This window comes from Armigeres subalbatus, chromosome 2 (assembly GCF_024139115.2).
Source record: "Armigeres subalbatus isolate Guangzhou_Male chromosome 2, GZ_Asu_2, whole genome shotgun sequence".
In the NCBI taxonomy this organism is placed as follows: Eukaryota; Metazoa; Arthropoda; class Insecta; order Diptera; family Culicidae; genus Armigeres; species Armigeres subalbatus.
Window position 1 is genome coordinate 208,768,710 of NC_085140.1, and position 24,062 is coordinate 208,792,771.

The window sequence follows — 24,062 nt, forward strand, 5'->3', positions numbered from 1 at the left end:
TGAAAATATTTATCACTGAAAACCCAGCAAACAAAAAGTAAACAAAAATTTTACCGAACAACTCAGTAATAACAAGTACTGACTTTGTTCGGTACTTTTTGACAATCCATGAGCATTTTGGATTACCAAGTTTTCAGTAATTATGAAAACTACCGACTTTAGTCAGCTGTTCAAAAACTCAGTAAAATTTTACTGAGTTCGGTAATCGAAAGTTACTGTGTAGTACATTTTTATCCGGGTGGGCATGTCGGCAGGCCTGCTGTAGCTGTATGAACCTTGTCTCTTATGCACTTTGATTCAATTTGACAGTATTTGACAGCATTTTTGTTTATTATTATTATTTTCTTAGTTCGATTTTGTTGCTTTTGTGTTTTCAGTTTTAGGCAGTGGCAGGTTCACCAGAAAGCAGCAAGCTAGCAAACAGAGCGGTTTTCAAGAAAATTAGAGATAAGTTTGTGACTTCTGGAGTGAAAAATTTGTAATTATTATTAGCAGAAGTGTGATGGTGCTTTATTTTTATTCGTGATTGCTTTTGACTACGTCGGATATTACGGACAAAAAAATTGACGACAACAGAAACAATGAATGGTCGCGGTGCACTGTAGGGTGGTCCTAATTAAATTCAGTGCAAAACAATTGGAGCACGACCACCAGGGAGATAGCATTCGAATGGGTTTCCCCGATACTTTCTCGAATGTGTTTCTTTTACGATATGAAAAAGGAGTATATCAGAAGCGGATACAACTGCTAGGTCTGGAATGATCAAGTGAAGAGAATTAATTTTGCATTTGTTCGTGGTACATCGCGATACTAAATTGTTTTAGTGGCGTAAAAGTAGTTTTAATTTATCAGAACTGTCCAGCGGACTAGTTTTCATCTTCCAAGAAGGATTAGGCAGTTATCGGAGCGTAGCGAGTGGTGGCATCAATTCACAACTCAATTTCGATTACTAAGCAAAACTTGCAGCTTGAAGTCAGTGAGAGAGAGTGCTCAAGCAACAACGCTAAGAAAGAAACGCGAAAAAAAAAATCATTCGAAACTGGAGAGGCACCAGCAGTGTTAAAAGTGATTGTAGAGGACACAGGAGGAAGTATCAAGGGAAACAGCACCAAGGCAGTCTAGCCAAACATGAAAGCCATCGAGGCGAAAATCGTCGTTTTGGGTTCTCAAGGTAAGAGTTGTTTGTAGCAATTTGCAGGATATTTGTTGAATTTGATCGCACTTATTTTATTGACATGTTCCATTACTGTATTCCTTTGTGTTTGAGGTTTAAATATGTTTCTTCTAGATCATTATTAGTATAGGCTAATTTACATGTTTCTGCAAACTGTACATTTCTTTCAGATCTTATCTAACGTTCAAAAATTGTATTAATGAGTTGAAGTATTAATAATATATAGTACTGTGTTTCGAACTAATTTATGCAGTAATTTATTGCTCAAAATAATCACTTGAACCAGTATTTACTGATATCTTATTTGTTTAGTTCTCTATTTTATCCGACCAAAACGTGGAGTATCTAAATCTGGCTCCCTGTTATCTTTCAGCTGGATGGATTAAATGTTATCAGTATACGTTTGCCATATTTATATCTACCCGACAACAGCAATTCGAACACGCGACCGGCACGCAAATTGTTGCATGTTTTGTGCCAACCGACTGTCATCTATCAAGCAATGCAACAGTCCATGAATTTGCTCTGTGATTCGTCGTTATTTTATTTATATATCTTTGGGAAATGTTTAATAGTCGTGTCGTATTGGTTTATGTAAACTAAAGTTTTCAACAACTTTCATTTGTGTTGCAGAAAATACGCACTTCAATATGTCTCGAAAGGTCGCATTGGATCAGTTTATGTCACAGGGATCGCCAGGAATCCGTCACACTAGTCCAAGCCAGTCAAAGTTGATGGAATCACCAGTTGCTAAGCATGGGTTCATCACTAACAATTACTTTATTGATAGGAACTATATATATGGCATACAGAAACAACACTATTGATACGCACGTGAACATTAAATTTCGTTGTAAACAAATTACGCCACTGCTATCTCTGCACGGGACAAAGTAAGCCAACGATCTGTGCGTTCATCTGGCCTTCGTTTGCGCTCGTTCATAAAACGATAGCAATTACGTCACTCTTGAACTGTCATTTTCAATACGAGCCTACCTTGATTGCGTGGATAGCAACTAGATTTTTTAAACTAAAAAACGAACAGTGGGTAATGTCTGTGACATAACCGCTAAGTGGACGTAGGACTTGACTTGACCATGCCGCTAAGATACATAATATGTCCAAATTTCTCACATCAACTATTTTGGATAAATAATCGGCGTTGCATACCATTCCTTGGCAAAATCTTCTCATCAAACCGGCCCAGAAATCAAATCTACCTCGAACAAGAATCATCAAAAACAATTCAGGTAGTATCTGTCCGGTCACGGAATATTAGCCTCGACAGTGGCAACCTTCCCACTGAAGGACTGTCTGAAATAAGTCACAAGTTGGCCCAGCAGGGGATGTAGGGCCTCCTAATCCGTGCGATAGCGACTGAAGAAGAACATTATTTTTAACTCTTAGAGCCTTGAAAAAGGCTGTTTACTTCGGCTAAGTCCAAAAAGTAAGAAAACGATCTTTTCAAAAAACCGCGAATTTTTAGTGGTGGTATAAAAAAGACTGAATGCTCTGCCAGCGAATGCACTTTTCTTTTATACATTATTTTGAATCTTCTCTGCTTCCCAATTGGTGGGCCAATCAGCCAGTGTCTTGTATCCCGCTTCTTTGTCAGCCAAAGCGTCATCATCATCAACGCGTTCGAGAAGGGCTTCTTCTTTTTTACGCTTGTTGCTCGCTGCTGGCGTCTATTTCCTAACGGGATTTTTCGCTTGATACAGGCCAATAAGCCGGGCAAGCGAGCTAAGAATTGCAGTTCAGGTGAGAAGTACGTGTTCTTTTCTGAGACAACATTGTTAGTAGTAGATGGAAGGAAACACCCGGACATGGGATTTCGGGTGATACGATTTAGAATTGGTAACATGGGACGATCATTCAGTCACGTTCGCTTTGTGTGCGGTCAGTATCAAACAATGTTTATCTAGATATTTCTTGATCAATGCCAAAAAATCCAACATTTGATGAAAAATCGATTGATAGTTTATTAATGTTTGAGCCACAGAGAACAGACATGGATGCTCGAACAAAATTTCGTTAAAAACGTGTGTAAAGATTTAAATCTCACCTCAGCGCCGCCAACGCAGGCTGCCCGACTTAAAAAGTCAATTCCACTAAGTGATGGCGTTGGCATACACTTCATAAACAATGTAGTGCTGCCACCTAGGAGCGAGCCTAGGAGCAATTCGGAATGAACACTAGCGCTAAAAAGTAAAACACGGCAAATTTTAACCATATTTATCAGCACACTAGCACCGCGTAACGGGGGCATAACGACATACTTTAAAATGTCCAGCACAAACTTTTACACAAGCACGCGAATGAAGATGAACGTCTGTTCTCTGTGATCAAGCGAAGTCCTTCGTCCACTTCGCGGTTAAATCAGAAAAATTATCCACTGTTAGTTTTGACGCTATTTATGAAAACCACGCATAAAATTTTATCACTAGAATATTGGATTTGGCACCCAAGTACAATTTCTATCCCGAAGGGTATTGAAAGCTTTGATATTGATCTCTATTATTGGCTCTCTGAAGAACCGTTTGTTTTTTGGACATACATGCTGCATCATGTGGCTTTTCTTCAGCCTGTCTCGGCTCATCACCGATGCCGGCCGGTCTCGGCTCATCACCGATGACGGCCGGTCTCGGCTCATCACCGATGACGACCGGTCTTGGCTCGACTCTGCTGCTGCTGCCGGTATCTGCTCAGCATTGCTGCTTTGTCGGGTCTGTAGGGTGGACTGCTGCTGTACTGGCTAGGTTTCGGCTGATGATGGTGGCTTCGATGGTGTCGAGCCGAAAAAGCGGTCGGTGCAGACTTCATTCCCTGCTAAGGTGTGAGTGCTGTTCAATCGATGATACGGTTGCTTCGCTTGTCCCGGTTAGAATGAAAGGAAAAAATCGCGTTGCGCTATTTTATGGCTTCTCGGCAGACCCAGCGGCTGCTCATTCGCTGGTGTCTGCACCAATGAGCACGTGGTAATGGGATGATTCAAGAATTATGCGGTACCCAATTTATAGGTTTCCTTGATCTCAATGTTTTTCATTGAAAACAGTTTCATGCCTATTGAAACAACGTCCAACAGATTATGGACCTGTGTTTTAATAGATAGTTAGAAAAGATGGAGAGAACGGGTATTGTCAAGTTATCCAATGGAAATTATGACACTGGATGTAGAATTTCTACTTATCCGGGAAGGCTAATGGTAGTATGTTGTTCCTGGCGAGGTTCCTGGTGCAAAGCCTGTGTTGGCTGCTGATCGATCGAATCCCGCTAATGTTGCCGCTTGGGATGACGGCGATCAAACCGCTCGTGCGACGATTGGGTTACTGCTAATGCAACGTACACACCAGTCAAGCAGTTTGACGAACATTGACTCCGCCCCCAAGAAAACGCTTCGGTTGCTGCTTTGTTTGAACGTGTGTGAAGTTGTTCGAACAACCATTTGACAGTTGGCGACTCGGTTGGAAAAAATTAAAACGGTTTGATTTTGGTTTGAGTTGTCGGGGGTGGAGTCAAGGTTCGCCGAACATGTTTGAGCATTTGTAGTGAAGTTGTATAAACCCCCATATATTTTTTGATGGTTGGGGCTCAAGTTGGCGCTTCGGTCGTTCGTGTGTGATGTTGTTGGTCGAATCAATTGATTGTTCGTGCCGCTGTTGGTGAAACTTGATGGATGTTTGAATAAACGAGAGGTGGAATCAATGTTGGTCAAACTGCTTGACCGTGTGTACGTTCCATAAGTCGGAACCAACGTGGTCACACTTCAACTGCCAAAGCCGTGTGGGATAATCTCAAGAAGCAGCACGTTAACTTCAAAAGTGCTTCTTTTCAAACGAATTTGTGATTTCAATTAGCATGAGCTTTTAATAAAGTATAGACCACATGCATATTTGCATGCTGGTACGAAACTAGATGCAAATTTACAAGTGGTCGTTCAGCCAAATCGCACCAACGAAAAATTACTGATTTTTCTGCCAAAAGTTTCGTTTAACATTTAATGATTTGGTTTTGTTGACGTTGATGACTAAACCTGCCGAAAAGGAGTGCTTGGCAAGGTCGTTGAGCGTACTATGCATGTCAGAGCGCCGTTGAGCGAGAAGTGCAACGTCATCAGCTAATTCGAAGTCGTTTAGGTGCTCCATGGTTATAGGCTGCCATAACAGCCCGCGGTTTGGTTCACGGCTACTCGCATCTACCAGAATCTCGTCGATTACGATGAGGAACAGTAACGGTGATAAAACATATCCCTGCCTCACACCAGCTACGACCCGGATAGGGTCGGACAAGTCCCCATTGTGCAGCACTCTACACGAGAAGGCCTCGTACTGTGCCTCGATGAGGCCGATGATTTTCTCAAGAACCCTCTTGTATATCAGGGCGCTCCACATATTCTCGTGATTGAGACGGTCGAAAGCTTTTTCGTAGTCAATACCAAGTAAAGGGACTCTTGGAATTCGTTGACCTGCTCCAGAAGGATACGGAGCGTAACCATATGGTCCAAACAGGATCTTCCGGCACGGAATCCGGCCTGCTGCCGCCGGATAATCGCATCGATCTTCTCCTGAATCCGGGCTACGATAACTTTGCATAGAACTTTGAGAATGGTACACAGCAACATAATGCCCCGCCAGTTATCGCATACAGTCAGGTCAGTGGCGTAGCCAGAAAATTGGTCTGGGGGGGGGGGGGGGGTTTCTGAACAGTTTTTTTTAGAAAAAAAAAATTTCTTCTAAAAATTTTGTCTTGGGGGGGGGGGGATTTGTGTGCAAAACCACCCCCGTGGCTACGCCACTGAGTCAGGTCACCCTTTTGGGGCACCTTCACTAAGATACCTTGCATCCAGTCGACCGGAAAAGTTGCGGTGTCCCAGATATTACGAAATAACCGATACAGTAGTTGAGCGGATGTCATGGGGTCAGCTTTGAGCATCTCGGCTGATATGCGATCGACCCCTGGGGCTTTATTCGATTCCATGCTTTGGATGGCTTTTAGAATCTCTAGCCACAGACAAACAGACATAACACATTGAACATTCACTCACAAAATTCATCGTCATTTGAACACTAGCGTCATCTGTTGATTTCAGTTAGTTGGACAAATCACGAACCAGATGGCGGTAGTGAGCAAATGTCAAACTCGAGCAAATCCGATGCGCGCGCCACTATTAGCCAACTAATGATTATATAAATTGACCAGTAAATCAGTGAACGATGGAAATTTGACGAGTGTTATGTCTGTTTGTCTGTGCTCTAGCAGTAATTGTGCTTCGGTATTGACGCGTGTTATACGTCGGATCCTAGGCAAATCATGCCGAGGTGGTGGTGGCCTGGCTGGCGCTTGAAAAAGTTTCAGCTGGTCAGTTGAGTCGGTCAATAACTGATCATTCGCGTCTTTAACAGGCATCGTTGCATTCATATTCGCCCCGCTTAAGCGTCGTGAGATATCGTAGAGGGGACGATTGTCCCCGGTTGCTGCGGCTCTCTCTCCTAGTGTATTGGCCATAAGAAATTCTTGGGAAATTCCATTGGCTGAAAGCAAAATATGGCCGAATTGGTAATTTGGCCGATAAAGTCGTTTTCCCTAACAGGTCGTTTGATCAAAACGGTTCTTGGTCATCAGCCCGAAAATTCCGTTTGGCCGAAATGATCGTTTGACAGAATGGGCAATTTGACCGAAAATGCCGTTTGGCGGAAAGAGCCATTTTGTCCGAAAATGTCTGTTTTGCAAAACAATCCTTTCAGCCGAACAGCATTTTCTGCCAAATGACCTATTCGGCTAAACGACTTTTTGGCAAAATGATCAATTCAGTCGAACGACACTTTTCGCACAAACTGCCATTTGGTCAAAATGATTGTTTTGCAGAAAGGACATTTTTGGACGCCATTTGGTCTTTCTGCCAAATGACCATTCTTACCAAATTGCATTTTTGGTGAAATGATCTGTTCGGTCAAACGACTTTTTCGGCCGAACGGCATTTTCAGTCAAATTACCTGTAGGGCAAACAACTGTTTCGGTCAAATTACCAGTTCGGCCGAATGTTCCTTTCGGCTGTATGTCGTTTTCAGCCAAACTTCATTTTTGATTAAACCAGTTTCGATGATAATTTTACCACTTTATTCTGTACGTCAAACTAGACCGAAAATGTCGAGGAGGCATTTTCCATCTGCTTTTCAATTTCAAATTAAACAATGTTCCTTTTAGTCGAAAAAACCCCTGACGCATTTTAAATCGTATTTTGAAAGAATATTGAATATCTGTTCTTCATTTTAGGACCCAAATAATCTAGATTAAGAAAGAAAACGTTAAAGCACCTCTTCTACCAGTTACAAGCTCCTACAATTATAAAGGATTTTCGGTGTAAATTTCGATGAATACTCAATAGAAACTCAACAAGAACTTTCAGAGGATATTCCGAATATTTTCCTGTAGAGATTTGAAAATTCTGAAGAGATTCTCATGTAAAATCAAACAAATTTTCTGCTGAAATTCAAAACAATTTTCCTTGGGAAATTCAAAGAGCTCTTGGTAATTTCTAAGAATTCTCGAAACTTCAAAGGAGTTCTCGTGGAAAATCTGAAGCAAATTTCCAAATGAATATTCTGGAATAACTTGAAGAATTTTCTGGGGAAGTTGGTCTGATTTCCAGGCGAAATTCAAAAGATTCTCCCGTTACCGTCTTGAAAATATCCCAAATGACCAATTCAGCGGAACGAAACTTTCGGCCAAATGGCGCTTTCTGAAGAATGACCATTTCGACCAAAGGACATATTCGGCCAATTGAGCTATTCGAACAATCGATTTGTTCAGCCAAAGAAACTGTTCGACCAAATAACATTTCGGCCAAATAACTTTAGGCTAGATAGTAGAGTGGGCGCAGTTATATGAAAAAACGCAAACTTCATCCAATTAAGTAAAATCAAGGTTTTTCTGAATCGTTTTGGGACCCCAATAGACTGTGCAAAGGATGGGCTCGATTGGTTGCGTCCCCGCTCTCCGCATCGCGTTTGAAATTTATATGGGAAAACGTTCTTTTTTGCGTTTCTGCTCCAAACGGCTTCAATTTATCGTCAATCACGTGACTCAGCACGTTAGCATGATGAGCTCGGTGGTCTAGTGGCTACCGCTTCTGCCTTATAAGCAGGAGGTCGTGGGTTCAATTCCAGGCTCGTCCCTTTCCTACTTTGTATTTCTATCTTAGTTCTTTCTGTGTTTCGCGTTATGCCAAAACGATTCCTACTGTTATAACCTTCCACACAATCCCAAAACCTCCCGTGGCACCTATGAGAGGTCGTAGAGTTCTCTGCATCTTTCTTAAGTAGGTGTCCAACAAACCATCCTTCCCCTTCCTCAGCATTCGCAAGGACGTGGCCAGGACAGATCTCGACTATTGGAGAGTACATTGCTTCCATCTAAGAGTTAGTGATTAGTCCCAAATCAATATCTGTGGTAACGGATGAAAGTGATGCTACTCTCATACAATAGTCTTGGCTTGTACCACCTACGAATTTGTGCGAACTGCTAAATGCTAATGCTAATGCTAATGCTAATCACGTGACTCAGCACGTTAGCATATAGGCTGGAAGATTCCAGAAGCTGAATTTCTAAAGGAGTTGTATGGTGGACTTCAAAATTCCTATCAAGTTACTGCAACTAGCGCTATAACTCCGTTATTAGTTGAATTCTAGCTACGAACCGTTAAACAGAGTTGTAGAAAAACCTTCGCACTAGAAGTCCACCATACAACACATTTTGAAATTCAGCTTGTGGAATAATTTATTGACAAAGTACTAAATGATCGACAACATCTTTGGTTCGAACCATATGAAAGAAATCAATGTTTCTGTCAGCACCACCGGGCATACGGTTGCTTATGAGCTAAACCCTTCTTCCTTCTTGTCCCGATTCTTACGTTGAAAATTGACTGAATCGGACCTGAGACATCGGACTATGGACTCAAACGTTATGGCAAAAATACTATTTTTCAATAATACACCAGAGTCACCAATACCACTAGGTGGATTAATCAGGGGTTTTCCTTAGTAATTTCTGACTACACCACTTCAAATAAAAAACATTAGTTTATCATTATTTAATTGCAGATTTGATTTTTTTCTGGTGATTCGATTATCCGGAGGAGTGAAAAAAAATCGATACCCCGGATAATCGAGTCCGACTTGTACTAAAAACAGAGGGAAAAGCAAAGGGTATCGTATTTATGTCATTATTGTCAGAAAGTAGGACACATGAAAAAGAACTGCAAGGTTTGGCGAAAGGAACAAGACAGAAGTGATAGGAGGCAGAAACTGAGTCGTACCAATGAAGCTGAAAAAATATTAGGCAACAACCTAAAGCAAGAACTGTGAAGTCCGAAGAAGTGACATTTGCGTTCACCGTGAAAGAAACTGCTGCGATAAATCGGATTGTGGACTCAGCATGAGCATGGTAATGACGTTAAGAAGTTTCTCCGTGGCAAAGGGATACTGCTGCAGCAGTTCACTGTGGCTTATACGCCACAACAAAATGGCGTTGCTGAGAGGAGAAATCGGTCTCTGGTGGAAATGGCCCGTTGCATGATTTTGGATAGTGGGTGAAGGCTATAAATACTGCCAATTACTTATAGAATATACTACCTGGAAAACGGTAATCATTCCATTTATTTGTTGTAGGGTATCCGGTATGCGATTCATTATCAATTAAATCTGCTCAACAAAAACTTGGGTAGTTAATTGAGTATTTTTTTGTTGGTGCTTGGTGCGATTTGGTCGAACCCCGACCATATGAAGTTTGGTATGATGTCAAACTAGATTTTGAGCGAGGGAGAATTTTCGGATCGCATGCTGCATGCATACGTTTTTATACCGCAACGGAAACGAAGAAAACTGGAACCAAAATCTATCAAAATGACTTTTGCTGGATATTTACTTCAGAATAAGGCTTGACATTTCATCGATATAGCAACGAACAAAATAGTATTCAGCAGAGATGCTAAGTTTTTATCTTTCAGACCAGTCGCAGGAGGCGAGTATCCAGCTAAAGAAATCTCGCTTAACTTTTCAAAAGGACCTAAGTAAATTTTTTTTAATGAATTAATTTGAATAGTGCAATCAAAAGCTTTCATATTGGTTTGTTGATTGCGCTACTCAAATTAATTCATGAAAAAAATGTTACTTAGGATCTTTTGAAAAGTTAAGCGAGAAATCCAGGCAAACGATATCGTAGAGCTTCCGTTTTTACCAATGACAACAGTAGAAAAGGATGAACGTATGTTAATGACGAAACCGAAAATAATGAATTCAACGATAGTATTATGATTCCAGTTGAAAATCGAATTTCGAACTCGCGAAAACCGATTTTATTCGCGTTCAATTTATAGCGCATCATTGCGCAACTACTGCACATTGTTCGCAACCAAATGCGCTATACAGCGCACCAGATGCGCAGTAGTGAAACTAGCGACTTATAGGAGAAAAATTGATTGTCGTGAGTTCAAAAATTCGTGTTTGAGCTGCACACATAATAGCGTGTTTGAAGATGTGAGTGATCAGTAAGACGAATCGATAGAAGAGGGGAGTGAGGACCAGGCACAGGAGGAGCATTCCAGAAGTACTTTATTGCTTTACGAGAAACTGAAATAAATCCATATATCGGCATCGGAAATGCCAAAAAAGTAAAAAAAAAAGAAATAAGAAGATCTAAAAAATGCTGAGAGGTAGGTGATAGGTCTAAAAGATATGAAGTTCGAGAAGGCAGGCTGGTAAGACAAATTTTCGAACGACGTACGAAACAAATCCTTTCGTTTTTCCGTTCCCGATAAAAATCGCAAATTACCCAAAGATAAGACTAGCGTGCTTTAGCAGCGACGTTTATTTCTGGACCGCTTTCTTGATAATGTTCCAACCCAAAGCAGGCCGGTACGAATATATGTATACTTATAAAATACTTTCATGCTGAGTTTAAAAGTCGTCGAATTTGGCGCGAATGTGTCCTGTATGTCACGCTTTGCCCTTCTGCCTTTCCCCAACGAAAGGCAGCAATGTCATTGTCGATTAGAAGATGCGCTTTCATGCCATAAATTTAAAATCTATCATCTACTGAATTATTTTTTCAATCAACAAGCTACAAGTGGCCCAAATGATTTATTTCGCATTTCCTATATTGTAATAATCTCCTTTGACGTCCGTACGCCTGCGGAGTGGACGTCCTTCCCAAGTAACCAAAAGTTCCTGTAAAGAGTACGTTTTTCGCTTAATCAGCTTCACTGAGCTGCTTTTGGTTACTTGGGTCGGCACGACACCCGCTTGGGGGAACACACGATACATAAATCTTGCAGAAGCGGGCTCGACCAGAAAGTCAACGGACTGGCATGCTACTTAGGGCTGAGAGGTTAATTTAATTTTTTTTAAATATTTTACTTTGTTTATTGTGGGTTCATTTTGATAGGGTTAGTTTTGGGAAGGATTAAAATTCGGTGCGGCCGTTTACTGACGCTGGGTACCTGATGGAGTATTCATGCGATTAAAGAGATCCGCTGATGACATACCTTGTGTGGAGTTCCACGGGTTCATACGTCCGGAACGGAGGAATGGGTTCGACGAGTTGGCGTGGCGTCGCTTGGCTGGTCGTCGGAAGCGTTCGTAGAGTTGGCTGTCTTCAACTTGACTATTCTAGCAGTAACTGCTAGAATTGGAAATGAACTAAAAAGCTCGCATCTAATTAGAAATTCCATCAGTGGCAGCTCGTTAACCAAGACGAACCTCTGCCTCTCTGATCTAACCCAAAAATTCCAATAAATTACGTTTACGTACGTTTTACGTACGTAAAACTCGTGACAAGTGCAGAGGTATATTCGGATTGTAGTGGGCGAGTGATTACATTATCATTTCCTCTCCCTTGCCTATATTGACTTGCATTCTGACGTGGCAGGCGCCAGTATGACCCAACAAATGAGATCACCAGTACTTGTACCACCCACCCACCGAGGAGAAGAAGAAGTCTCCAGCTGGATGGGGGAAGTATTTTTGTACTAACTAGTACATCTACACTACATCATTCAATAGCGAAGACATAATTATATCCGGTGGATGCTTCATTTGGTTGTCAACTGCCTTTTGCAACATTTTTTCCCAAGAGGGGAAATCGACGATTTACTCTCACGCTCTCTTGTATAAAACAAAAATACTTCCCCCATCCAGCTGGAGACTGCTTTTTCTCCTCGGTGGGTGGTTTTATTACGGGGGGTGGTACGAGCACGTGGCTGTCTTTCCCGTCAATGACTGAATGACGATAATTTGAACCTTAAGTGGTCTTGTTGTGTTGGGGTTATCACGCCAATCTAGAGAGTAGGAGGTTGAGGGTTCGAGTCCCTACAAGACACGTGGATTCTTATTCGCAAATTTTGTATCAATTTGTCCATTACGAAACATGTGCTGTGCATATGTACAGCCAAGATATTTAAAAAAATAGAATATGGAATTTTGCTGGAGAAACCGCATTTATTATAAATCATTTTCACTCTTTTTCATTGAATGCACCCAAATATTTCTCGCTTAACTTTTTAAAAGGACCTAAGTAACATTTTTTCATGAATTTATTTGTATACTGCAATCAAAAACTTTCATGTTTTTCTTTCTGTTGATTGCGCTGTTCAAATTAATTCATGAAAAAAATAAGAAAATTATTTTGAGCTTTTTAGGGTCTGTCTCAATTGGATAATTAAACTGAAATTAAACTTAAAAGTGACATTTCAATAATTATCAAATAACCCTGCTCGCAGAGCAAGATTACTTTTGACAGATATCGAATCATTTTCCATCGATGTCCTATTGGAATTGCTGGGTAGCACCAGCCATTCTTATAACGGGGTGATTTTTTAATTTTCGAACTGTCACTTTTAAGTTTAATTCTCCAAATGAGACAGACCCTTAGTGGAATGTCTTCACTTGTCATAAGACGAGTTTGTACAATCCCATTGAATTCCACCACTTAATTGTATCTAGACAGATACGTATTTCGACCTCAATAGTAAGGCCGTCTTCAGTGTCTCGTACTTGACTCGACTTGAAGAAAATGATCGCAGCTTACACTATTTATACTATGCGTAGGTATAATAATTTATCTAGGTACTTATCTAGTTATATTTACTACGGTGCTTACTTCTACTCGCTTGTTGCGCTTAATGCTTAGGTATAAACTTGAAGAGCCAGGAGCTACCATTTCCTTGGTACATGGTACAATTAAGTGGTGGAATTCAATGGGATTGTATTAACTCGTCTTATGACAAATGAAAAAAATGTTACTTAGGTTCTTTTGAAAAGTTAAGCGAGATTTGGAAGGCGGATGGAAATTTTGAACGATGATCCATGATTGCTAAGATCAAGTTCAGTTTTTTTAGAACGAACAGGCGATTCTAAGCACGCGTTTAGCTCAAAATGCAACACTGCTGGAGATCCAATCAAAGTGGTCGTGTCATACTGTCATATCTTGGCTTTCAAAACCGCCAAGTTTTTAGGAGTACATGCATTGTGCCTTGCAACAAAATGACAACTTTGGTGATCATTTTCCACATCTCTCATAGATGTGAAAAATTTCTCCGCAGTACAAATAGCACGTGCTATCCAAGCATTCACCGCCAGAATGCACCACGTGGCGGTTAAATAAAAAAAAAACATCGAAGTAGCTTTTTTTTCTGGAGGTGTATTTTTCTTGGGCGCGTATTTTTCGTTGCGTCCAAAAATGAGCGGAAGGGTAGATTTTTTTATGAGCGTTTATCATTTTTTATATAAGACTTGAAGCATACATTGTACTATAAAACCGTTTCTTCAGAACTGGAGCGCTTATCAGGTTTCAAGGACTGCAATAAAACTGGGTCAACTGGCCGTGACATGGTTGTATAGCCGTTTACAAGAGGGAGGCGTGGGAAGTTTTGAGAATAGGTTGTAAAATACGCTATATAACTGTGAGAACCTCGATTGTTACTTGGGAAGCGTCATGTCAGGGAGATGTGTTAGAAAATTTCCGGAAAAGCTGATCGTTGGACTCAATTCCTGAACTCTAGGAATGCGATGAAAATTGTCAAGATTCTTGGTCCTAGAATCAATAGTCTGTTAGTCTTTTTCTTTTCTTTTTTTAGTCAATGTTAGTCTTTTTTACTCAATTGTAATTTAAATTTACAATGAATAAATATGGTAGAAATCAAATACAACGTTAACAACTAAACATAAACAAACCAAATTTTGACAGATACAATTTGTAATAAATACTTACTTGATACTTCATGGGCTACAGCGTCGGCGAATACCAAGCAGGTTTTCGTGAGGGCCGATCAACGACGGATCAAATGTTTACCCTGAGACAAATCCTTGATAAATTCCGGGAGTACAACTTGCAGACACACCATCTGTTTATTGATTTCAAGGCGTTCAATATAGCGCTCGAGGGAACGATTAGGAGAGCTGGGTGCAAAGAAGCGGTGGTACCATTATCACAAGATCGCATATGCTCCTGGGATTTGCGGACGATATCGACATTATCGGGATTGATCGCCGTGCCGTGGAAGAGGCTTTTGTGCCTTTTAAGAAGGAGACATAGAAGATTGGACTTACGATCAATACCAGCAAAACGAAGTACATGGTCGCTGGCAATCAACGTGGGTTCATTAGTGGTGGTGGTAGCGAAATGGTGCTAGATGGTGACAAATTTGAAGTGGTAGAAGAATTATTGTATCTTGGAACATTAGTGACGTGCGATAATGATGTTACCCGCGAGGTGAAAAAACGTATTGCAGCTGCAAATAGGGCTTATTACGGACTTCGTAACCAGCTTAAGTCCCGTAGTCTGCATACAAAGACAAAACTCACGCTGTATACTATTCTGATTCTTCCGGTGGTTTTATACGGCCATGAAACATGGACGTTAAAGGAGGCTGATCGGAGAGCTTTCGGAGTGTTTGAGCGTAAGGTGCTGCGGACAATACTCGGCGGTAAACAGGAGAACGGTATCTGGCGGCGTCGCATAAATCACGAGTTGTACCAGGTGTATAAAGGGCTGGATATTATAAAGCTTATTCAACACGGCAGACTACAGTGGGCTGGTCACGTTGTTCGTATGCCGGAAGAACGTCAAGCGAAGATAATATTTAGTAGAGAACCCGGAAGAGGCCGCAGGCTTCGTGGAAGGCCGCGTACACGATGGCTTTCTGTAGTTGAAGAGAACTGAATCCGAATTTCATCTGCGAGGCACTTTCAACGGTAAACATCAACATAAACAATGCTAATTATGTTTTTTTCTGCACATAGTAAACGCCAGAGTGTAAAATAATTGAATTTTTTGATGAAGTCCACCTTTCTCCACTTCCAAACACATTCATAGACGGCTCTGGACTGTAAATATTCGATTGAATGTTAGTCATTGAGTATTTATGAGCATTCTACAAATTGATAAATTATCTGAAATCTGAACACGTTTTAAATGAGTAAAATAATTTATCACATAGAACTAAACCCTATTTTTATCCGCGAGGCACATTCAACGGTAAACATCGATGAAAACAATGCTAATTATATGTTTTTCTGCACATAGTGACCACACTCAGTGACAGTTGAATGAATGAGTTTGTGGAGTAGTCGTCTGACTATGTCATTCTATGTTTTGAATATTCATGCGATGTTTGTCAAAATTCGGACTGAAGTTGCTTCATGAAGATGAATATATCAAGCTCTGGTAAACGCACTCAGTGACAGTCGAATGAATGAGTTCGTGGAGTAGTCGTCTGGCTGTCATTCTATGTTTTGAATATTCATGCGATGTTTGTCAAAATTCGGACCGAAGTTGCTTCATGACGATGAATATTTTAAGCTCTGCTCATAAGGGCCATTGACTTATTGTGATTGCTATAGGAACAGATACCTTGTGTAGAATGTATCGGTTGGCAACCAATGCTTAATGTTTGCTGCAATTGTGCAAAGCTTCCTTTCCTCGTTAAAATGGTCTTGTTTACTTGTTTACAAGTTTACTTATTCCCATTAGCAGAGCACATTGCGTTTGTCACCAATCACAAAGAATAGTTTATCAATACTGTTGTCTGGTTCTTCGATGTTAATATTTGTGCATTGTTATTTCTGAAGTAATGTTTCTGGTGTGATTCACCGCTATATATATTTATCAATGCATTCATCAAAGGGTACTATAGAGAGTGAGGGCAATGGATGATTTTTATTTGATCATGACACTTTTGAATGTCCTGACTTTTTAGAGAAGAATAAGAATAGAGAAATAATTAATTAATTGAGCATACACACTCGATTGTTATTTATTTATTATCAAACTAGAAATTTGGAAGAAAAAAAATACTTTTTTTACCGATGTTCTCTTAAAATCTATCACGAAAATCACGTGATATTTGAAGGGTAAGTTCTATGGTAGAGGTTAGTCATATTGAACGGATTGTAAAGTGATAGAGAAGCCACTGAGGAATGCTCTGGACAAAAGATATTTTAGTTACCAGATAAAGATTGCTGTTGTCGCTATCCGGAACATTTTTTGCTGGCGAGGGAGGATAGAGGACCTTAATGTCAATGAAGGAAAAATACATACAATTTGACAGTTTAGTACCACACATGTTTCGGACAGCAGAACAAAGGGAACCGAAGCGACAATCTTTATCTGGTAACTAAAATATCTTTTCTCTGGACTCACAAGTCAGTGAGTGTGAATAAACATATCAGTCAACAAACTGCAAACATAATTTGATTAAATGGTCAAGATTCTTTCTTTAATATTCACAAGAATGCATATGACATTTATGCGATCAAACAAACATTTTGTGAAACGTTCGTTTACATAACACAGCGAGAAAAAATCTGACTAGGGTAACCGTACCCTTAGTGGAGGTAGCACCAATAGTGAAGGTAGTGAGGTTTTAATTAGTTTTATGGTTTTATCATAAATATACCATTTACGATGGTTTCAGTTGATGCGTCGTGCTTTAAATATCATGTTAAATGCAACATCCTAAAATTTCGCTTTGAAAACTATTGAAAACAATGGTTTTCCTTAATAAAATTGACACCCTTGAACCTATAGTGGTGCAACTGTGGCAATAGTGGCGAGTCCCATAAGAAATCAATGGATAGCACCACTAGACCTTAAAAAAAAATTTTTTTTTGAAGATTATAATTATGGGAAATTTTCAACTTTAATATCTTAGCCAATAGATAAACTAATAAATTAGTTAATAAAAATGAGATTGATGTCATTTAACATCAAAAACAACCCATTAGTGGTGCTAGCACTTAATGAAGTAAAAAACTAAACCAATCTAAATTACAAAAATATTCTTATATGAAATAGGAAAAGGCATTGTCCTTGAAGGTGCCTTACATTTAGAAAGTAAGTTAATTTTGGTGTTTATTTTTGCCCCAACGTTAAAACATAGGGAAATACTAATATATACGCGTAATTTATCATTATTAGTGGCAGGTGGATTGATCTTTACTATTTTTCTGTTACAGGTGTCGGAAAGACGAGCCTGGTTGTGAGGTATGTTTCAAGCGTGTATACAAAAGAAATTTCACCGACGATAGGTGCGTCATTTTTCACATGCAAAGTTAATCTAGAAGATTTCAAAGTCAAAATGCAGGTAAGAAACAAGGCTCATCTTCAAATTACCACAATGAGTTATTAACCTTTATATTTTCTCATCTTCATCGTAGGTTTGGGATACCGCCGGGCAGGAACGGTTCAAAGCCATGGCACCACTGTACTATAGGAATGCAAATGCCGCGTTGTTGGTGTTTGATCTAACGCAGTATAATTCGTTTGTCGAAATCAAATCGTGGGTTCAGGAACTCCAACGGAATGTACAGGAACCGATGGTGCTCTCGCTGGTGGGGAATAAGCTCGACCTGGAAGAGCGACGAGCAGTTTCCAGGGAAGAAGCTGCACTATACGCCACCTCGATCGGTGGCAACTATTTCGAAACTTCTGCGCTACAAGATCAGGTGAGTTGTTTTCGATACGTTAATGCTGTAGACGTTCTGTGATATTTACCATTGCGTGATGTTTCAGGGAATCGAGCAAGTATTTATATCAATAGCTGTTGGATTAATCAAACTCTCTGGAGAACAGATTTGTCCCTCGTTGAAACGGTACGAATCGTCTGACTCGTTAGTGCTCTCAGGATATGCCAGTGGTGAGTTGTTATTCCTGTTATACTCGTTATACTTAACGCATCCCCGGGTCGTGGCCAACCTACGTTGTATGACACCACGCAATACGTTTACACTGCTGGCTTCAATTTTCAACGTGACGATTACTATATAGAACTCATGAAATCAATGTGCACTCGACTCGTGGAAAACTTATTCCAGGTTATACGAGGCTTGTGATAGACCCTTTATCATAACGGACCTTTCCATCCAATGACTGGTAGGCTCGAGCGTTCCGTCCTCTGCTTCAGACCCATAAGGGGTCCGAAACGGTTCAGTTTCTGAGTATTAAACTTTTGAGAGAATAGAAGATAGAGGAGGAGAATGTGGAGCGGCTTGTTGTCCGCTTCCGGCTCTAGCGACTGCTATGGAACCTATTTATTAGAGAATTGTTTGTAGAGATAGAAACGGTTGTGTTTATATACATGATAGATGTTCAGACAGTTCGGGATCGCTACGATAGAGTTCGTTATAGTTTAGAAACTTTTCAGATGATGTATACTTACGGTAGAAGGGAAATGGTTGAATCCGTTTTCTGGTGATTGTCAAAGAAGCTATGTAGATTGATATGATAGAGGTACGTGCAGTTTGGGATTAGTATAATCCTGTTGTTTTTAAATTGGAAAAAAATAAAATAGAATGGGGGCTGGCTGGAGAGGAGGTAATGAGTCCAGATTGAAGAATAGAGGAGGAAAGTGTGGAGCGGCTTGTTGTCTACTTCGGGCTCTAGTGACTGCTATCGAACCTATTTATTAGAGAGTAGTATACTGCCGTGAATCGCATATCTGTCCCATCTTTGCTGGGTTTCCTATTCATATGGGACAAATATGCAATTCACGGCAGTATATTGTAGAAAGAGAAACGGCTGTATTTATAGACATGATATATGGTCAGGTAGATTGGAATTGATATGATAGAGTCTATAATTGTTTTGAAACTTTTGATATGAGTTCGTGGTACGTGCAGTTTGGGATTAGTATGATCACGTTGGTTTAAGTTTGGAAACATAAAATAGAAAAGGAGGGTTGGGGGAACAAATACCTAACCATTTGACGCAGAAAAATAAAAATAATTAAACTGAATTGAAATAAATCAATTAAATTTTACACTTGTGGACCACTTGTTGTCGAACTTGAGTTAAAAATGTGTTCCAAGCGTGCCCACCGAATTAAGTAATATTACGAGTACTGATCTTTTAGGCTACTAAATAAAGATCGTGATTAAAAAAATGATTTTTTTTTTTAACTTTATTAAAGTGATTTTTCAAAATTAGAGTTCATCACTTTAAAAAAATGAAGGTTGGCATTGTTATTGCTCATCAAAATATAATATTATTCTAGATATTCTCTTAAGTATGAACACTCAATCCTAACTGTCCCGAAACTGCTTTCACCATACTGCCGCCCCGAGCACAGCCGCCACTGCCACTCATAGGCAATGTCCCTCCCACCGCCTTGACAGCCTTCAGAAGTATCTACCAAAAGATTTGAGAATTAGAATGAATTATTAACATGTCCAGTAGTATGGGACACCAAAATAAAGTTAAAAAAAAAAAAACTTTTTATGGGAAAAACTTTTTTCATTTTTTTGATGGGCCACCCTCTTATTCAGTTCTATTTGATGCCTTGATGCTCTGGACAAAATTTCAGTCAAATCGGTCAACGTCTGGGCTTGTTTATATATGTTTATATAGTTTATATACAAAAATGTATGCAGAAACATGCAAAAACAGTGATTTGCAGTTGGACGGCACAATTTACGATGAAGTACTATGATACTCATTCAGATCTTGAAGAATTTAATACAGAATGTTATACAGAAAACCGCGAGAAGATTAGAATTTGCCCGGCTAAGTTATTAGCATTTCTCTGAAGTGGGGTTTGAGCAAATTTCGTTTCTTTTACATTTGAAAAGAAATAAATTCACCCCACCCACATTCCAGTAAAATGCTAATATCTTTGCCTAACAAACTCAAATCTTCTCGCGGTTTTCAGCATAACATTCTGTATTAAATTCTTGAAGATCTGAATTAGTATCATAGTTCTTCATTGTAAATTGTGCCGTCCAACAGCAAATCACTGTTTTTGGATGTTTCTGCATACATTTTTCCATATAAACTCGTTGGAAGTTTAGCACTGCCTAAACGTTGACCGATTTGGCTGAAATTTTGTCCAGAGCATCAGGGCATCAAATAGAACCGAATAAAAGGGCGGCCCATTAAATAATTTGAAAAAGTGTTCTTTGAGCCACCCTAATGTCCAGCCTTTATATAAAATGATATGTTCAAGCAAAGGCGTCATAGACGACATCGCAATAAATGACACGGGACAACTATGCTCCACACGCCAGTGCAACAATGCACCGAATCGGGGACCTCCTAAACTGTTCTAACGCAGAATTTTTATCCTCTCTTGCATTAGGATGTGATGCTGAAAATAAGCTCCTAATCATTCGATGGCAAAAAATAAAAATAGAATAAAAACAATCAAACAAAATTAAGATATTTAAGCTGAATTTTACTATTTTAGTCGAGCATGGGTCAGCCGTCTGACACTCTCGTTGAAAAATGTGTTCCATACGTGCCCCCATTATAAAATAATAACATGTGCTAATCACTAATGATACTAAAAGATTTAAATGGAATTAGCTATTGTTCCCGCTTATCATTCTAGCACTTTTCTTTCCCTTTCCACAAACAATTACCATCATTTGTGATATTTCAACGGAATCTTATTGGGAATTCTGAAAAGGCAGACAATCAATGCAGTTAGATTGCCAGGTAATATTTGCACATTTAGCACAGGTGATGCATAATCTCAAAAAATATATCAATCATATGAGGAACAATATAATAAATTTGTTAAGTATAATAAATATAACAATATTGATCTCTGGGCCTAAAAAAATGTTTATGAAGTGATGCAGGTGACATTTTCTTGGATACAAAATGGGTTGTTCAGGAATAGCCGATTGGGACGAATAACTAAAAACCCTAGCTCAAAAAGTAGAGGATTGCTGCAGACAGGAAAGTAAAATTCAGTAGGAGAGACGATTGGGTATGCCGGTCGATTTAGTTGATCATCGAGAAAATCCAATCTAGGGGACAAAGTACTTAATTAACTGGTTCAGCCTATCTACAAGGTTGCTATAACAAAATGGCTAAGAATGTGCATTGACAGCTTGTGTTGAATCACAATTATATTGACAAATTTGTCTCCTACTCAAATATTTTCCCAATCCAGGTCTGGAAACAAGTGCCTATTCTAAAATATTAAAAATAACATAAGCGCTCAATATGTCGTAGGCAATTGATATAGTAAATGTTCGTGTTTCCAATAGCATAGTGAACAAATCCCAGGATTGTCTCCCATGTGTCTCTGAATGACTCCCATGTCCTGGCACGCATGCCCAAACCCCTCTACTCGCCCTCTAAAACAAGAATATATAAATACATACCCTGGAAGAGAACCGGTTTTTGTCTCTTATTTAAAACCAATTATGTAATGTGAAATAGTAGTGTACATGTACTTGTACAAGTACAGTAAAACGTGGTAAAACTGCAATAAAGAAACTATTCGACACATTTGATACATTGTACATCTATTAATTTCGAAACATTGAAAAGGAAGGGTATCAAATATATAATTTTATGGCTTCTTATAGATGCAAATCAATCTCATCTGTACAATATTTCAACATATTTTGCGAGCATTGGAACGCGGAGACGAGCCAGCCTCGGGCTGAAAGTAGGGAGACTTTAAATAAAGATCCTCGTTTGTCGGGTGAAGATCACTGCGTCCAGATTTTAGGACTATTGTGATATACCCTTTTGCTGTGAAATACGCAAGTTATCTCAGTAACATGTTTGTCACTGAGATACCTTGGTATCGACTGAACTCAAGACCATCTATTATTGATGAATAGAGATCCTGAGTTACAGTATGTGACTCCCCATTCTGGCGAGACTAGCTTTATGAAGCCAACCACGTCCTTGGGGGATAAGATCCATATGTCAGCAGGCCCTAGAAAGGGCTGCTGAGAACTTTGAACCTACGTTGAGTGAGTGCACTGCAATAGCAGAGGATGTGTTCTGATGTTTCTCTCTCCTCGTCACAGAAGCGGCAATTTGAGGTTTGGATTGCTCCGATCTTTTGTAGATGGTATCTGCAGGGGCAGTGTCCAGTTATTAGACCGGTGTAGATGTTGAGATCCCTTTTGTTGAGACCTAATAGTTGTTGGGTTTTCTTGGGGTTAATCGTTACGAGCCTTTTGGATTGGCTCGTATGGGGAAGTGCATTCCAGTTTGATGTGATTTGACTGACCATATATTTGTTCAGTTCCATTTTTACAGAGCAGTCTGAGATCCCGCAGAAGGGCTCAGGGCCAATGAACCTTTCATTAGATCCATTCCTGGCTAGCTCATCAGCAATCTCGTTTCCCTCTAGACCCGTATGTCCTGGGATCCAATATAGGTAGACTCGATTGCGTATGGATAAGTTTTTCAAAGCCAGAATGCATTCCCACACTAGCTTTGAGTTACAAGTGTAGTTATTAAGCGACTTAAGTGCCGCTTGGCTGTCAGAGAAAATACCTATTTTTGCAAATCTATACTTTCTCCTCAGGCATAATAACACGCATTCTAATATTGCATATATTTCCGCCTGAAATACTGTGGGCCACTGTCCTAAGTGGACAGAAATTTTCGTTGTAGGGCCATAGATTCCGGATCCTGTCAGATTATTCATTTTCGAACCATCTGTGAAGAAATTTATAGAGCCTGTTGGAACGCTGGGTCCACCTCCTTCCCACTCCTGGCGGGAAGGAATGAACACATCGTAAGGTAAGTCATAATTGACTACCGTTTCCATCCAGTCACTACAAATTCCTATTGCGGGATTTATGGCAAATTCATTTAATATGCTGAGGTGACCCGTAAGGTCTCCCGACAGCAGTGTTTTTGTTCTCTTTAACCTTAGAGCACTTTTTCCGCTTCCAGCTTTATGAATTGATCTAACCGGGGCAGGTGAAGCATTGCGTCTAGGGCCAAAGTGGGTGTACTACGAACTGCACCAGTGATGGCTATGCAAGCGGTGCGTTGGATTTTGTTAAGCTTAGCCCTTGCAGCAGCCTCATTAGTTTTAGGCCACCAGACAAGGGAAGCGTAAGTTTTCCTGGGACGGACAATGGTTTTATATATCCACATGATCATACTTGGTTTTAGGCCCCATCTTTTACCAAGGGTTTTTGAACAAACCCAAAGTGTATTGAGACCTTTCTGCACAACTGATTGGAGATAAGAGTTCCAATTAAGCTTTGCGTCGAGTATGACACCTAGATATTTTACTTCACTTGAATAGACTAATTGTGTTTGATTCAAGAAAAGGGGTTTCAGTTGTACCTTTCTCCGTTTGGTGAAAGGGATAATGGAAGTTTTTGTAGGATTTATGCCTAGTTGTTCTTTTTGACACCAGGAAAAAGTGTGATTTAGGGCAGATTGCATTCTTTCCACGATAACACTTTCGAATTTGCCTCGTACAATAATGACAACGTCATCAGCATATCCAACCACTTCGAAGCCTCTTCTCTCTAAGCTGTCTAGAAGCTCATCCACCACCAGTGACCACAACAAAGGAGAAAGCACTCCGCCTTGCGGACACCCCCTTGTTGCTTTAACAGTGATG

The 24,062-nt window shown here is 39.9% G+C and overlaps 1 protein-coding gene across 1 annotated transcript in view; it reads left to right on the top strand.

Annotated features, from left to right (window-relative positions):
- Positions 1-377: 377 nt before the first annotated feature.
- The window catches only part of LOC134211565 (uncharacterized), a 35,640-nt gene continuing 11,955 nt past the window's right edge, over positions 378-24,062 (top strand). Inside the window, exons 1-4 of the mRNA XM_062688550.1 lie at positions 378-1,171; positions 17,686-17,813; positions 17,887-18,174; positions 18,242-18,365. Coding sequence (XP_062544534.1) covers positions 1,129-1,171; positions 17,686-17,813; positions 17,887-18,174; positions 18,242-18,365 — 583 coding nt within the window. The 5' untranslated portion in view covers positions 378-1,128. The remainder of the gene's footprint in view (positions 1,172-17,685; positions 17,814-17,886; positions 18,175-18,241; positions 18,366-24,062) is intronic.